Source organism: Festucalex cinctus, chromosome 7, assembly GCF_051991245.1.
Source record: "Festucalex cinctus isolate MCC-2025b chromosome 7, RoL_Fcin_1.0, whole genome shotgun sequence".
NCBI classification, from domain to species: domain Eukaryota; kingdom Metazoa; phylum Chordata; class Actinopteri; order Syngnathiformes; family Syngnathidae; genus Festucalex; species Festucalex cinctus.
In genome coordinates this window covers 10,345,994-10,361,463 of record NC_135417.1, presented here as the reverse complement: position 1 = coordinate 10,361,463, position 15,470 = coordinate 10,345,994, and the positions used below count along the sequence as shown (strand labels likewise).

Below are 15,470 nucleotides of genomic sequence, written 5' to 3'. Positions count from 1 at the left end.
AACTAAAGGACATGGTTTAAGAAAAAAAAAAAGTTTAGTCTTAATCTTCATATGGAAACATTTATACATTTATGAATTAAATGTAGACTTTTATAAACTAGACTAAGTTACTCGTGTGGTGAAATACAAAAAAAGTATTTAGGGTTATATTAAATAGAAACAAAAGTAGATAAAATACGTTCAGAAAAAGATTTTATTTGCTAACGCGGTCTGCGAAGCTAATAAAGTAGCAAAAGTATATGCTATCCTAGTTTTCAGAAATATTCTTGTAACATTGACTTGAAATGTGACTTCTTATACCTAATTTATTTTCAAATACCCAATTTACTGTTCACTATTTACTCATGTAATAATTGCCCAATGAATATGAGGAAAATACCCCTGGGGTAACATGCAATAATGTATACATATTCACATTCACAATTAATTATTATGGTTATACATATTAATGGATCCTCAAATGTAATCTTATTCAAATGTGACTTCAATGCGCTTGTGCATACAGTAATCAAAAATGATAAATACACAATACTGAATTGGCTGGAGTTGCGCCAGTTCGTAGTGTTTCCAGTACAAGACGAGGTGTAGGTATAATTCATGTGTTTATTTGGTCTTGTCAAAGAGGTGAGACGATGCACACAAACGAACCAAAAATTAAATTCATCACGGGATCCAAGCACAAGTTACAGTTCAGCTCTTGCTGTGAACAAGGGACATGAATGGCATTGCGATTGCGAGGCAAAAGTACAAGAGAGTGACGCCTTTGCAAGCGATCATCCAATTAAAGAAGGGCCAGCCGCTTTTGTTTGCTCGTCCAATTGTCACGGAGTCATCCCATTAAGGCTTTCGGTCAGCTCAATCCCCAATAAATACGTTTGAGTGTGGCCTGAACAGAAGCTGTTAAAAGAAGATGAAGGATAGAAAAAGGTAAATGGGAAAAAAAAATTCCTTTACTGTCGTTATTCTACAGGCAGAGTACAATGTGATGTTACAAGCTGGGGGCCAGCGAAGCTACACACGGTTTCGGAACAGCAACATTTGACATTCACACGACGCGTTCTCGAGCGATCGTCCTGAGGGGGTGGGGGGGGTTTGAGGGGCAGTAGTCTGACAAAAACAAACAAACAAATCCAAAGTAAAAGAACAACAATGTCTTCTCTAGTCATTCTAATGGCGGCGAAACGCAATTGGACATTACAGCTAGTGAAAAAGTAACACGATAAGTACAAGGCGGCCCAACAAAAATGCCCTCATCATTTCCTTCCCGTCTTTTCATTCCCGTACAGCCGTCTTCATTCCCCCTCAATGCACCTTTGACAAGTTCCTTGCTTTTAAATACAAACATTGATGTGTTACACCCCCCTCCCCCCTCCCCTCCCGCCAAAAATGACATTTCCAGCTCGCAAAGTATAAAAACTGTTGACCCCACCCTGGACCTATTATAACACACATTTCTCAAAAAGTTTAGACCCTCCCACCCCGACGACCTCCCACTGAGGAAACGCCCCCACAACCAGATCAAGCCCGCGTTACTTTTTTTTTTTTTTTTTTTCTGAGATCGTCACACGTGGTGATCTCCACTGAAGAAGAAGGAAAAAAAAATAAAATCACTCATTGGGCTGATCTGGTCTGTGAGAACTGGAACCTCCCCACCCGACCAAAACTAGCCCTCACACTATAACCCCTCCCCAATCCCATTTTTTTATTTATTTTTTTCCTCCATCTTGCCTCCTCTACCAGAAGTCCCGGCGGTGATACGCATCGGGGTCGCAATACTTGGTCACCACTACTCTGTTGGCGAATTTCCTTCCCGTCAGGCCCTGCATGGCTTTCTGGGAGTCGAACACCGACATGAACTCCACAAAGATCTGCGGGGGACACGACGCAAACATTTTCATTCACGGAAGTTGGAAACTTCTACAAGGCAAAAAAATGTTTAAAAAAATGTGAAATTGTCCCGACAGCATGTTGAGAATCGGCCTCACCTTCCCGGTGCCGGGCACTTCCAGGCCGTCGACGGGCCGCGGGATCTCGATGCTCTTGACTTGGCCGTACTTGCTGCACTCTTCCCGCACGTCCTCCACGATCTCCTCGTACTCTTCATCGTCCACCAGATCTTCGGGCGCCACCATGTTCATCAGGCACAGCACCTCGGTGGGCAGGCCGCCCATTTGGGTCACGGTGCTGTTCAGGCCGGGCACCTGCAGCGTGACGGGGGTCTGGTTTATGCTGGTCTGCAAACGCACACACACAAAAAAATAATGTTATGACACGCTACAAAAGGGAAATTGATTTTCTCGTGATGGTTAGTGAGGTACAGAGTTTCTAAATGAAAGCACATTCTGACTGATTTGTTAATGATTAAATATTGCATTTATTTTTAAAAACATGTTCAAATAGAATTGTATTTTGTTAATTTTTTTTTTTATCTGTTCATATAAAGATACATTCATGTACCATAATTTATATTTATATTGAGACTATCAAGCCCACGAGTGAGTAATGTTTATATTTACTTAGTTATAGTTTAAAGAGTAACTATATCATAAACTATGATCCCAAAACATTATCGGTAATATTAATAAAAACTGTCTGTGCAATTAATCGAAATTCAATTACAATTTCCATTATTATACTCCACAATTACAAAATAATTGTAAACAAAATTAAAAGATTATTAATTCTAAAATGAACTAGCATACTTATAGCATTTCAAAGAAATTTGTCTTATTTTTTTACATTTAAACAATTTCTGTTTTGTACCCAAAAAAAAAAAAAAAAAATCAAATGATTGTCCTAATCGTGATTACAATTATTACCAAATTAATAGTGATTAATATTTTCTTCATAATCGAGCAGCCCAAATTAAAACACACCGAACAATACCTCAAAAATATAAATGGCGGGACTAAAATCATCCACTTAATCCAAAGATGTTAGTCTCAGTTGTGATATCTCTTCAACATACTGCACATCCTTGACATTAATTACTACTTTCCTAATAACAGGGCTTTGGCACCATTGTGGCATCCCACTGTAATCGTTGAATATTTATTTTTTTTTTGTACAAAGAACTGCTGAGCAAAATTTTGCTATGCGTGACTGAGAAGTTGTAATGTTCTCAAAAATTGAACATGGAAAAATCCCAATTAAATGCCGCATATATCTATAAACAACATTTTGGCTGCCCACTCAAACTTTCTGATGACAAAAATTGAAGCCTCCACTGTGCAAGTGCTCTCCACACTACATAACCCGCATGCGTTTCCACATACCAGAGTGGCGTTCTTGGATCCCACACTGGCTCGCTGCACCAGGAGCTTCTTGTCTCCCAGCTGCATGCCGTTGAGCCCGGCGATAGCCTGCAACAAAAAGGGAAGCCTTGAAACCGCACCTTCCCCGTCTCCTTTATGGTTCGCGTTGCTCTGCGCTGCGCTTGACTTGCTTACCTGGTCATTGAGGTTGACGTCGACGTATTCGCAGAAGGCGTATCCTTTCGACAGGCCTGTGGCGCTGTCCTTCACCAGGTTGAAGGCCTTCAGTGGGCCAAATGACGTCAACAACTCCTTCACCTGGTGAAGAACAGATTCCGCAGCGATATCCAGAGTGATTGAGCGGGTCGAGAAGGCAACCGAGTACGTCACGAAATCATACTTCCTACACTCTAAAAACAAATGGACCGATCCTCTACTTGGGTCGATTTGACCCCACTTTGAGTCAAGAAATTTGTATTTTAGTGTAGAAGTACTCATAAATATTGGTCAGAGTCTTTATTTGGGTTCATTTTGTATAAAACAACCCAAAAAGTTGGGTCAAATTGACCCATAAAGTGGCTCGGTCCATTTTTGATCCATAATTGGGTTACTTTTGACCCAACTGTTTTTTTTTTCGAGCGTAGCGGAGGACAAAGCTCGTACGACGACGTGGACCTGAAGCCGGATATCAATTAAAAGCTGCAGGTCGGCCGGTTTACCGGTCCGCCCACTAACCTGGTCATCGTTCAGGTAGTTGGGCAGCCCGCCGATGAAGAGCTTGTGGGCCGAGTCGGGCACCACTGTGGACACCACTCCTGTGTTGATGACAAGACCTTTGAGGACAGCAAACAGTGCCAGCTCCCATACATATTTTGGCAAATGGTGTATGAATGATGCCAACAGGAGTAGTAATAGTAAAAACCATTAATTGTCTGTGTACCAGGCACATAGACACTGGGGTTCTCGCTCATGCCCGGCAGTGGCTGGTAATCGTGCGGACGGCGGATTTTCAGGCTTTGGCCTTGAAAGATGATTCCATCAAAAGCCATCGCCTGTGTTGTCTCATCCACTGAGCGGAACTGGACAGGAAAAAAAAAAAAAGCTTCACGTTATCGCGCGTTTGCTTTCAAAGACGCAAGAGAGCTCCGTCGAGTTCACCACCCACCTCAAGGAAGGCAAAATTCTTATCTTGGTTAATCTGCACAGCAAGCACGGGGTTTCCCGGGGCTTGCGTAAGACCACCCAAACGCATCTGAGCGTTAAAGAAGTCCATCATTGACTCCTGGGAACGGGGCGAGACGAAGACAATCACAAACGTGTGGAATTGAAAAAAATCAAACAGCGGACTCCAAAGTTTCAACGCCGCCTTACCTCGGTGATCCCGAAGGGGATGTTACCCACGTAAAGCCTGCGAGCCTGTCGGGTCATCTGGCTGCCCACGACGGGCACGGGGGTGGGAGTGACGGCCAGGCCGTCTGGAGTCATGGTGGGCAAAAGGGCCGTTGCTGGAATCTGGCCTGCAGCTGTGGACACACAAACAATCAGTTTGCTGGGAAAAATACATAAATAAATACTTTTACGCGCTACCTGCAAGTGGCCCGACTTACGGATTTTGAGTTTGGAGCCGTCGCGAGGTCAATTATTGACTTGCTTTGTGTTACCAGCAAAAATTTGGCATCCAAGTGAGCTTCAAACACTCCCCCGATAGATGGCGGCAGTAAACTTGACAACAATGTGTGAAAAATGCTGTTAGCTTGTGTTTTTTTTTCTTGCATTTTCTGCTCAGTTGATCATTTCAGATACCACTTCAAGACTAAGTAGGTTAGGGCTGTGCAATTCATCCAAATTCAATTACAATTTCAATTACAAAATCGGCATAATCGTAAACAAAAATAAAACATTATTAATACTAATTTTGAGTTGTTTATTTACATTTATACATTTGCACCTTTTTTTTTATTATTTTAAAACAACTAATTTAATAAACCTTGTTTGGTCCTTGCTTAATTATAGCGTTTCAAAGAATTTTGTCTTTTTACATATTTATTAAACATTCTCTTTGTTTTGTGCCAAAAAAAAACCCAAATGAGTCTCCTAATGATGATTACAATTATTACCAAATTAATCGTGATCAATATTTTCTTCATAATCGAGCAGCCCTACCTCAAGTTTACGGCTTGACAGGATCTGAGTTTTATATCTGTAAATAAACACATTGTACTATAATAATATATTGACTTCTGTTTATTTATTGTAGTCTCATACGCTAACCTGAAGTTCTTGTACACAGCATGAACTGCTATTGAACAAAGTACGTTTTTACTTTATGCTGCAATGTAACTTATTTGTTACCGGACAGAGCCCAAATTAGATAATTTTGTGCAAAGCATTACTATTTTTTTTTTATTTCATCAAGTATCAAGAAGGAGTGACCACCTGATCAGGAGATATATGGGTCATAATATTTGAGATACAAGCATAACCATGGAATGAATTAAACTTGCAAGTCAATGCACCTCTGCACACACAAACAACTACGGCAATCCGAAGCAGGCGACGGCTCTACCTTGCATGGCTTTGTACTGCATGGGGCTGATGTTTTCAAAACCGGGTGGTGGCACGTCCCAGTACTTCTTCACTTTGATCTTCTTCTTCTCGCGGTGCGGAGAACGGCTGTGGGGTACACACAGGAGGATTTTGGATGAGGGTACCCAATCGTCAGCGGGGGGGAGAAAAAAAAAAAAAAGAAACTCCAACAAAGTCGTGCCAAAACACAAACAAGGCCTCACAATCTGGAGGCGTTCATGTCAAACAAAAAAACACTGGAATAGCAATTTTGCACACAAGCCAGTTGTTTGTAGTTCCGTAGGCAGGACATGAGATTGTGGCACAACAAAGCAGCTTTGTGTTCAATTTGCTGTATTACCTTGCAGTATTGTCCTGTGGGTAGCTCGGTGGCGAGCTGAAATGACATTGGAGGGATTTCACAAAAAAGATAAGTCTCTAACATTTCCACTTCTAGATTTCTACCGAGTCACGTCCGACACGACCGGCTGGATTTCTGATTACTGTTTGGATCGGGATCATTTTTGTGACTTCTTACTTGCTGCCGCAAATCTATATAAAGTGCCTGCATGCTTCAGTGGATGGAAAATGCCTTGCGATGTGCAGAACGATAATGGCTCACTTTGATTTCATTTTTCACTGTTTAATCGTCTTGAATATTATTATCTGCTTGAGCCGGAGCAGATTTTGAAAATTGGTTTGCGAAACTGTGATTATAAAGAGAAAAGGTGAAGTGGTCAACACTTTCACATCTAAAGCTAAAAGAAAATCTTTTTAAAAGTATAGTTACTCAACTGAGTACCCGGCCCCAATTTGAAGGAGGGATTAAATTGTGCAAATTCTCAGGTGACGCCGCTGCTCACTGCTGTCTGTTGATTGGTCAACACAGTTGGCAGACAAAAGCCACTTTTTAAAGCTGCTCTCTGTAACAATTTGGCCAAAAACATATTTACAATCGCCTCTTTATTTGACCATTTATTACTGAAATATCTTCTAATGAGTAGATTGTCACTTTAGCGGTTCACAATGTGTACTCCTGCAAGCCTCTGGCCAATAGCTGAGCAGATTGGGATTCAAATTCCCCGCCCTCGGTGATGTCATGTGCACGTTGTATAGGTGAAGAAGAGGGTGTGTGCAGTTCCATATTTCGTCAACAGGTGGCAGTAGCTCATCAAAATTACATTTTCTGCCTTCAGTAGCTTTAAGTACATAAAACACGGTGTAATGTTTCACAAGCTTGGCTGCGATTAATTCCCCGTAGATCAATTCATAAAGACCCAAATTCATAAAAGAATTTGCAGATGTGAGTTTTCCACTGCTAAAAATATCATTTATGAACACCCTAAATCCCCAAATTGAAATAGACTGTTAACATGCATGGGCTCGGAGAGAGCGGTGGAGATTCAAGCGTCCTGTCATGTGTAAAATTGTTTCCTTCCCACAAAGAAGAGGCGAGTGAAAGAGGTCAAGGCAGACCAGGGTAAAAAAAAAAAAAGTAATATCAGTATGGTTGAGTAAAATCTAAGTGATGATTTAAGATGCCAAATTATAGAACAGACTGCCTGGCGCTCATCAGGTGCGACAGTACGTTCCCAGTCTGTCGGTCCAGTCGGGGCTGACGAGAAGGGATACCAACCTGCGTCTGTGTCTGCGATCCTTACTGTCGCCACGGCGATCCCGGCTACGTCTGTCCCTGTCTCTGCTTCGCCTCTTCCTGTCTCGGCTGCGGCTACGGAAGCCGGAGCGGCGGTGATGCCGGTTCTCCTTGTCTCGCTCAGCTGGACCGCAAAGAAGAGCCATGGTGAATGAAGATAAATGTGTGACAAGATGTAGAACAAACATGTTTCAAAGGCCCACAAGATTATATCAAATAAACCTCATTCATGTTGGCTTTCTGAATACTGCACAGTCAGGCAGTAGGACACGCTTTCTCTTTACAAATGCAGCAATCACATCTTCTACTTCTTTGAATTTTACTTGGGGGAAGAAAAAAAAAAGAAAAGGTTTTTTTGTTTTGTTTTGTTTTTACTCAGAAATTCTAATTAAACTCTAATTTTAAAGTTTATTTTGAATTTCTGAGTTAAAAAAAACTATATAATATTACATAATATATATATATATATATTTTTTAAGTAAACATCACTTTTTGCATTGTACTGTACACATTCACCAGCGCATAATTTGTAATAGCGCAATTCACGGCAAAATAACCGTAAAGCAGCCTTCACATCGACTTTCTTTAAAATTCACTTTTAAATGTGTGCTAACCATGTTTTTGTTTTTTTGCATTTTGGTTTACATACTTTAATTAAAAAGAAAGTAGTTAGTCTAAAATATCGTTTTTGGACACGTATCTGTACATCTACTAAAAGTACAGCTTAAGTCGACTCAGCGACAAAAGTGCAAATATAAAATTTAACCACATTTCCTTTGTTATGATTTCGTCAATTTCCCTTGCTTGCGAAATATAATGCTCACAAAAGTGGATCTTGTTGCAAGTGGTCCCATTTTCTGACTGTGCCTAACGACGGCGATGCACTTACCTCCCAGTAAATAGACGGGGCCCGAGCAGCCCAGCGTCATGGCGGCAAGGCAAATCAAAACGGCATCTGGACACATTTTACTAACGCGCCCCGGTCGTGTGCGTTGCTTACCTTGCTTGTTTTCAGACAGCTGCCGTTCAAATTCGTCGAAGTCCGACATCTCTGCAGGCTTCGGCAGCTTTCCGCGTCTGTGTTATTTGCTCGAAAAAAGTGGACCTCGAAACCCCCCCGTAAAAAAAAAAGGTTGCACGCGGAAATTAGCTACGACTAGTAACCCACTATGGATTGACTATATTTTGATTAGCACAACAAAAAAATGAGCAGGCTTTATTTACACGGAAAGGGGGGAAAGTCATCGGAGGGAAAAAAAACAAAAACGTGGGTTAGCAACGCGAGCTAGTAGCAAAGTCCAGCAGGACGAAAAAAAAAAAAAAAAAGGCCTGGCGGCGCAGCAGACACTAAGCTAGTTTAGCTTAGCATGCTAACCCAGACAACGGAATGAATGGGGGCTTATTCACTCGCACGCCAAACGCAAACTTCCGCGGTTAACTGGCCACCCCGAAAGCGCAGTCGTCCGGCTTCAGATTCCAAACGCTCGCGACTTGTTAGGTTTAGAGGTCGGCGAAGAGTAAGAAGAAAACAATATGCCCGCTTTTCTTTCTCCCTCCGTCTCCCTGGTCCTCCTCAACACCGGAAGCTGATGAACGGCTTTCCGGGAAATGGCCGTCAGTTCATTTTTGGAAAATTTATTTGAATTTATTTTCTAACTAAACTATTAAGAAAGTAATTATTTTATACTGTGTTGTTATTATTATGTCTAACTATTTTTTTTGCTAATTATTCTGTTAATTTGAACGTCACCTTCATTGTGATTGTCTAAGCGAGCAAGTGCCAAGTGTGATACCTGAAATAAATGTTAGCCTCATAAGGGCATTTCATTTGGTATTGAAATAATGTACTTATTAAAAATTAATAATGAAATAAGGGAAATAATACATATGATTCAATTTTTTAATGTTTTTTTCCCATCCCAATTGTAAAATTGAGCTTGCTTGCTTACTTACTGACTGACATACTTAATGTAATGGGAATAATAATTTTAGATATGTATACATAGCCTATCTAAAATCTGAACCGCTTATCCTCACAAGGGTCATGGGTGTGCTGGTATCTAACCTGGCTGACTTTGGGTGAGAACAAACATCCACACCTAAGAACAAATTTAGTGTTTTTGACCAAGCATGCCTGTTTTTGTAATCTAATGTGGTAGGAAGCCGCAGTAACTGAAGATAACTTATTCAAGCACAAGGACAACATGCAAACTCTGCACAAGAAGATCCGTTTCGAACCCCCAATCACATAACTGTGAGGCAAGTGTGACCCATGTCATGATGGTGGTCCTTGGAGAGCTATTCCGGTGAAAATGGGTCAATTTGACCATAAACACAACAGGAGGGTTAGAGTGGTTCACTTTTCTTACAATTTACTATTAACAGAGGTTAAATATGTTTATGTGGTTATTCACGTGAAGATTAAATATGTACATTTTTGGAATACACAATTGAAATAGAAAACTTTAATAAAGGCAAGGTAGAGCAACTTAAAATGAATGACAAAAAAAAGTAGACACAAAACACGGTGATGATAAATAAAATCTCCTCATGCCTGACATTTGCAAAAGTGGCTGTACAAAAATTAAAGTGCAAAATCTAAAAAAAAAATGATTTTCACCCAAACATTACAATACTGCAAAGTGATTATTTTTACATCACATGTGGAGGGTGTGGAATTCACAGAACGTAATCGTCACATAAAAGACAGAAGCTGACAATAACTGTCACATTTTATTGCACACATAAAAAAAAAAAAAAAAAGTTCATCTGAAGGGCAAAGTTTTGTAACACCAAGCTTGGAAAGCGTGCGCTAAATGCTTTGATGGAAAATTTGTGAGCGAGCGCACCAAAAGCACAAAATGAATTTTGAAGTGATGGAATTGGAAGAGTTAGCGGACGAGGGCATCCTTTTGCGTCAGTGTCTGAACCTGTAGGAAATGGGCAGGAGCAGGTTGTTCTTCTTCAGGGCTTGCACCCTGCTCAGCGTCTCCTCGTCCAGCGCCGTGTAGCAGCGGCGAGCGTAGTCCAGCAGCTTCTCTTTGGACGGGTCAAACTCTCCCACCAGCGCCACCTTCTCGGGAGCCACCAGCAGCAGCTCGGCGATGGGCGTGGTGGAGGCCACCGTGTTGCGGTCCACGCCGTGGATTTGGAACGCCTTGGACATGTTTTTCAGACGTTGGTACGTGAGGAGGATCTTCTTGTAGCGGAAAAGCACTCCGGCGGCGTCTTTTACTGAAGCACGGAATAGAAGAGGAGAGTTAGTTACAGCGGTCAAATGGGAGTCGACAGTATTTTAAACTATTCAATACAAACAAACCAGCTTCACATGATGCCGGGAGTATTAGCTAGCATAAAATAACACACTAGCAGAAACTGATGTGACATCATACATGGGCAAAAAAAAAAAATCAAGATTCCACCAGATGGCGCCAAAATAATAATTTTATTTCCTCAGCCAGACCACAAAAACAGCAGATAGAAGAAATTTTCAGCAGATACGCAAATTTGCGAATGCCGAACCACAAATATGGTGTTGAGGTGTGGTTTACATAAACCAATTAACCTTTTGTCTTCAAATACTTTTGAGCCCCACAAAATGAAGGAACAGCACATTAACGCATTCAAACTCATAAACACGTTTTATTTTATATACTTTGTCCTTCACTCCCAAAAACATATTACAGTATACGTTTTTTTATGCTATTGCATACAGAAGGCTTTGATGCAGCTTCTGACATGATGAGGTGGCTTAAAGAAATTGGAGTTATTACAAAAAAACGGCCAGCAGGTGGCAGCAGAGTATCAGAGCTCAACTAGGACTATGTTGCAACAAGCTCTTTTTGACAGTGTTTTCACCAGGAATGTGATTATTGATGAAACTTAGCTATATTCTAATGCTAATTGCTGCAAACGGAAACAGATACTTTTTTTCCCCCCTGATGAAAGAAGAGAGTCTAATCTTTCTTTTTGTAGGTTCCATGTTTTTATAGCGATAGAACACAATATTCTGTGGACCTTGCAAAATTAGTCAAAATCCAGTAAAACAGCCGGGAGCAAGGGGTTTTTCTTCAGTGAAAATGGCTGAGAGTGAATGAGTTCAAATGTTGATAATTTCTAAATGGCTTTGTTACAGCTTCTGACATTAAGAGGTGGCTTAAAGAAATTGTAGTTTTTTACAAAAACGGCCAGCAGGTGGCAGCAGAGTATAAGAGATCAGCCAGGACTATGTTGCAACAAGTTCTTTTTGACAGTGTTTTCACCAGGAATGTGATTATTGATGAAACTTAGCTTTATTCTAATGCTAATTGCTGCAAACGGAAACAAATACAAGTATATTTTTTTCCCCTGATGAAAGAAGAGAGTCTAATCGGTTCCCTGTTTTTATAGCAACAGAAAACATTATTCTGTGGACCTTGCAAAATCAGTCAAATTCCAGTAAAAGTGCCGGGAGCGAAGGGGACTACTTCTGTGAAAATGGTTGAGAGTGAATGAGTTAAAATGTTTGTCATTTATAAATGGTGAATGCTACATTTTCTAATCGATGGGGTAGTCCATAAAACTCGATTGAGCAAACTATACAAAGTGATTCCGTACCTCTTTGCCTCTCTCGAAGGCCTCGGAATATCCGCCTTCTCTTGAGTTGCTGTTTGTTGCTGTTCATGGGATCTTGCACGGCACCTTCTGATATCATTTCCTCTTCATCTAGGTAGCCGTCATGCCCCAAGTAATCATCCGATTCTCCCAAGAGTGGAAGCGAATCTGATGAAAGAATGAAAAAGCAAAAAAAGACCTCAGCTAGTGACCACACTGTTCATCACTGGCGCCCTTGATTTTGTAAACAATCATTTTTGTCTGTTTTTTAAGCTTTACTTACTGCAATGCCCTCACATGTGGGAAAGGAGAGTCACACTATCTCAATAAGTTGAAATACAAGCATGAACACAACTCATTTCAACAGAGAAAGATGATTTGAAGTGAACTGGTGATGATTTCCCTCCTCCCATTTTTTTATTACCTGCACCCAAATTTTGATGGCCGTTCAAGTCGCTCATCAGCGGTCTGGCGGCACCGCTGGCGCCGCTGCCGCCGGCCGGAGTGGCGCCGAGGCCCTGCAGGAGGGCCGCGGATTGCGCCGAGGTGAACAGAGCATTCATGGAGGTCATCGGATTGGTGATGGGATTGGAGGCGTGGCTTTTCGAGGGAGCCGCAGGTGGAGCGGACGGCCTTCGTTGGATGAACTGGCGAGAGGGTACGGGTGGCGAGTCCGTCGTCTGTTGTTCTGTGACAAGAAGGTGCCAGTAAATAACACTGTATAAATGGCAAAATGTAGGGAGCATTTATTTAATATAATTCATATCCAGCTTAGGATTCGTGCACTAGTATATACTTTTATTTGAGCATATTAGTGCTATTTGTGGGGCCCTGAATTAATGGGCTTGCTGATTAATTGGCCAATATTAGCTCTTTTAAGATAAAAAATAATAATAATTTTTTTTTTAAACCTATATTAATACATTAGAACATAAGCCAAAGATAATGACATTCAGACCAACCCACACTCCCAAAAATAATCTAAATTAGACGATTTGTACACATTTTTTTCTCTTGTAAAGTAAAAAAAAAACAAAGTATTGTAAAACAGTCGTTTTTTTTGTTTTTACTGTAATTCATATTTTTATTGTTGCAGGCATTAAAAACTCGTTCACTCCCACAGCCATTTACACTGAAGCATCCCCCTTTGCTGTTTTCCTGGATTTTGACTGATTTTTGCAAGGCCCACAGAATATTGTGTTCTTTTGCTATAAAAACACGGAACCCACCAAATGAAAGATTAGAGTCTCTTCTTTCATCAGGAAAAAAAGGTATATTTGTATCTGTTTCCGTTTTGCAGCAATTAGCATTACAATGTGGCTAAGTTTAATAAGTATTCACATTTCTGATGAAAGCACTGTCAAAAAGAGCTTGTTGCGACATGGCCCTGGTTGATCTCTTGCACTCTGCTACCACCTACTGGACGTTTTTGTAATTACTAAAAAAAAAAAAATTCACCCATTCACTGCAGTTGAGAGGCTGCATCAAAGCCTTCTGTATGCTCTAGCATAAAAAAAAAAACATAAAACATAAAAAGACGTATAAATATGTCTTTGGGATACTTCAAACCTTTAAAGTAGAACGTATTTATACGTTTTTGGGCGCAAATGAGTTAAGGGACCAAAAAATAAGTTACTTTATTCGTGGCTTTTTTTATTTTATTAATTCTCTACTGAGGTCAGGCACTTAATAGGAGTCTACAAGTGCATGACACATACCTTCTAGTAGTGTTACTAGTACAAGAGTCGTCAAATCAGGTTTAGTTTTGTACGAGTAGGCAAAAGTGGATAAATATTAAAGTTACTAGTACTAACAAACAGTTGTTCTCTGAACGTAATTCTCTTACTTTGAGGACAGTGAGCGAACTAGTACGAAATGTCAAAGTTAACGGATAAATGCTCAAGTGCATTCGACAAAAATGTTCTCCCACTAACCAGCAGGACGTTCATCCTCTCTTCTTCCCCTCCAAGTGAACCGTCTTGACTCGTAACCTGCAAAATGAAAGCAAATCATAGAAAGAAGAAAAAAGATACTACAAGGGAACACTCTTCTTACCGTTGCTGTACTGGCCCTGATCTTGTCGCTGGCTCTTTGTGGACGAGATGAAACAGTCGAGCTGGCAGCGCAGGAAGTCCCGTTCCTCTTCCAGGTCTTCAATTCGTTTCTGAAGCCAGGAGTTTTTCTCCACAGAAATCTGCAGCTGTGTCCGCAGGTTGGTGATCACCATGTAGGAGTTGCTGACGTGGTGAGACGGGCCAGCAGATGGCGGCGACTCTACAAAGGATTGAACAAAATGTGGGGCAGGAACGGATCGATTCAAGGCATTTCCATTTATTTCAATGGGGAATGATGACGTGATGAAAGTCAAGGCACCACTGCAATCACCCACAATTTCAAATAGAAATTCACCTTCGAAATTTTGGTCACTTTGGTTGAAAAATCCTGCTTGCTGCTCAAAGTTGCTTTCCTCCAGCGGCATGGCTACTTCGTAATTGTCTTCATTTTTTAGAACTTAACGGGAGAGAGAGAGAGAACTAAAAACGAATTAGAATATTAAAGACAACATGTATCATATTCTGAACATTATTATCTTACTCTGTACGTGCAGAGTGTCTGAGTGATTCTTGGATGCCGCTGCAGCATCAGACCGGTTTCCGGTCTCCATCACCAAAATCTAAAAAATTGGATAATATTTGATTATATTGTTTTTATTTTTGTTGCTTTACGACTATACTGAACAAACACGTAATGTGATCCAATACAAAAACTCTTTGCAAAGATAATATTGTGTTCATAATTATTAATCTATTACCGAGCCAAGCCACTGCAAAGAACATCCAGAGTCATAAATAGTTTTTATTTATTTATTTATTTATTTTTTAAATTGCATTATTTTTGTAAAGAGCGTTTTTCTGATGGTTTGTATTTAAATGCCTTTACGGAGGTATCCCTAATGAAGTGCCCAATTGGCGGCTATACAGCTGTTAATTATGTTTACATAAGATAATTTTTCAATCATTCTGTTTATTCTCACATAAGACACGCTACTCAAATGTAATTAAGCTATTTATTTTCTATGGTATTTACTGAGGTATTATGCTAAGGAGCTCAGCCAAACTAGCCTGTCATAAAGGCTAGCAACGATCTAGCTGTGGAAATAATATCACCCAAAAAATGTATATTTTTCCTTCATTTCATTGTTTCATTCTGTCTTTCGGACAATACATCTCATCATTTCCGTTACAAAAATGCCATTGCGGGTACGGTACGTACCGGATGAACGCTGGTAATAACCTTATGATAGACATGTAATAAGACGTCGTTATTACTCTGTCATGTCGCCATCTCGCGAGCCCCGCCGCTAGCTAACAAGCTAACAATAACAATATTATTATTGCATGCGA

General features: G+C 40.5%; 2 protein-coding genes across 8 annotated transcripts; both read right to left on the bottom strand.

The window, feature by feature from the left end:
• Window positions 1-589: 589 nt before the first annotated feature.
• u2af2a (U2 small nuclear RNA auxiliary factor 2a) lies at window positions 590-9,076 on the bottom strand. 6 transcript variants are annotated; one of them, XM_077527108.1, is made up of 12 exons: window positions 8,474-9,076; window positions 7,456-7,597; window positions 6,181-6,216; window positions 5,821-5,927; window positions 4,626-4,777; window positions 4,420-4,536; window positions 4,177-4,333; window positions 3,990-4,087; window positions 3,450-3,572; window positions 3,276-3,362; window positions 1,986-2,234; window positions 590-1,868 (listed from the first exon to the last, which is right to left on the bottom strand). In XM_077527108.1, exons 1-12 carry the CDS (start codon window positions 8,520-8,522, stop codon window positions 1,734-1,736), a joined length of 1,452 nt encoding a protein of 483 aa, XP_077383234.1. In that variant the 5' UTR covers window positions 8,523-9,076; the 3' UTR covers window positions 590-1,733. The 6 variants fall into 6 exon arrangements, with proteins under 6 accessions (XP_077383234.1, XP_077383235.1, XP_077383236.1 ...); XM_077527109.1 differs by having other exon boundaries at window positions 3,990-4,069; XM_077527110.1 differs by having other exon boundaries at window positions 4,195-4,333.
• Window positions 9,077-9,819: 743 nt separating this feature from the next.
• Window positions 9,820-15,462, bottom strand: ccdc106a (coiled-coil domain containing 106a). Of its 2 annotated transcripts, none has more exons than XM_077526204.1 (8): window positions 15,340-15,462; window positions 14,662-14,740; window positions 14,476-14,577; window positions 14,122-14,340; window positions 14,001-14,057; window positions 12,491-12,754; window positions 12,070-12,234; window positions 9,820-10,707 (listed from the first exon to the last, which is right to left on the bottom strand). In XM_077526204.1, the coding sequence occupies exons 2-8, from the start codon at window positions 14,729-14,731 to the stop codon at window positions 10,391-10,393; spliced, it is 1,194 nt and encodes a 397-aa protein (XP_077382330.1). In that variant the 5' UTR covers window positions 14,732-14,740; window positions 15,340-15,462; the 3' UTR covers window positions 9,820-10,390. The 2 variants fall into 2 exon arrangements, with proteins under 2 accessions (XP_077382330.1, XP_077382331.1); XM_077526205.1 differs by having other exon boundaries at window positions 14,476-14,600; window positions 15,340-15,400.
• Between the last annotated feature and the right edge of the window lie 8 nt (window positions 15,463-15,470).

Bases quoted from the DNA above. Each gene is read 5' to 3' on its own strand.
- u2af2a (XM_077527108.1), bottom strand. From the start codon at position 8,522: ATGTCGGACTTCGACGAATTTGAACGGCAGCTGTCTGAAAACAAGCAA. The intron at 6,217-7,455 runs GTTGGTATCCCT...ATGTCATTTCAG, and splicing joins GATCGCAGACACAGACGCAG to CTCGCCACCGAGCTACCCAC. The intron at 3,573-3,989 runs GTTAGTGGGCGG...GTTCTTCACCAG, and splicing joins ACTACCTGAACGATGACCAG to GTGAAGGAGTTGTTGACGTC.
- ccdc106a (XM_077526204.1), bottom strand. From the start codon at position 14,731: ATGGAGACCGGAAACCGGTCTGATGCTGCAGCGGCATCCAAGAATCAC. The intron at 12,235-12,490 runs GTAATAAAAAAA...TTCTTTCATCAG, and splicing joins CCATCAAAATTTGGGTGCAG to ATTCGCTTCCACTCTTGGGA. The intron at 10,708-12,069 runs GTACGGAATCAC...TCCGTGCTTCAG, and splicing joins CCTTCGAGAGAGGCAAAGAG to TAAAAGACGCCGCCGGAGTG.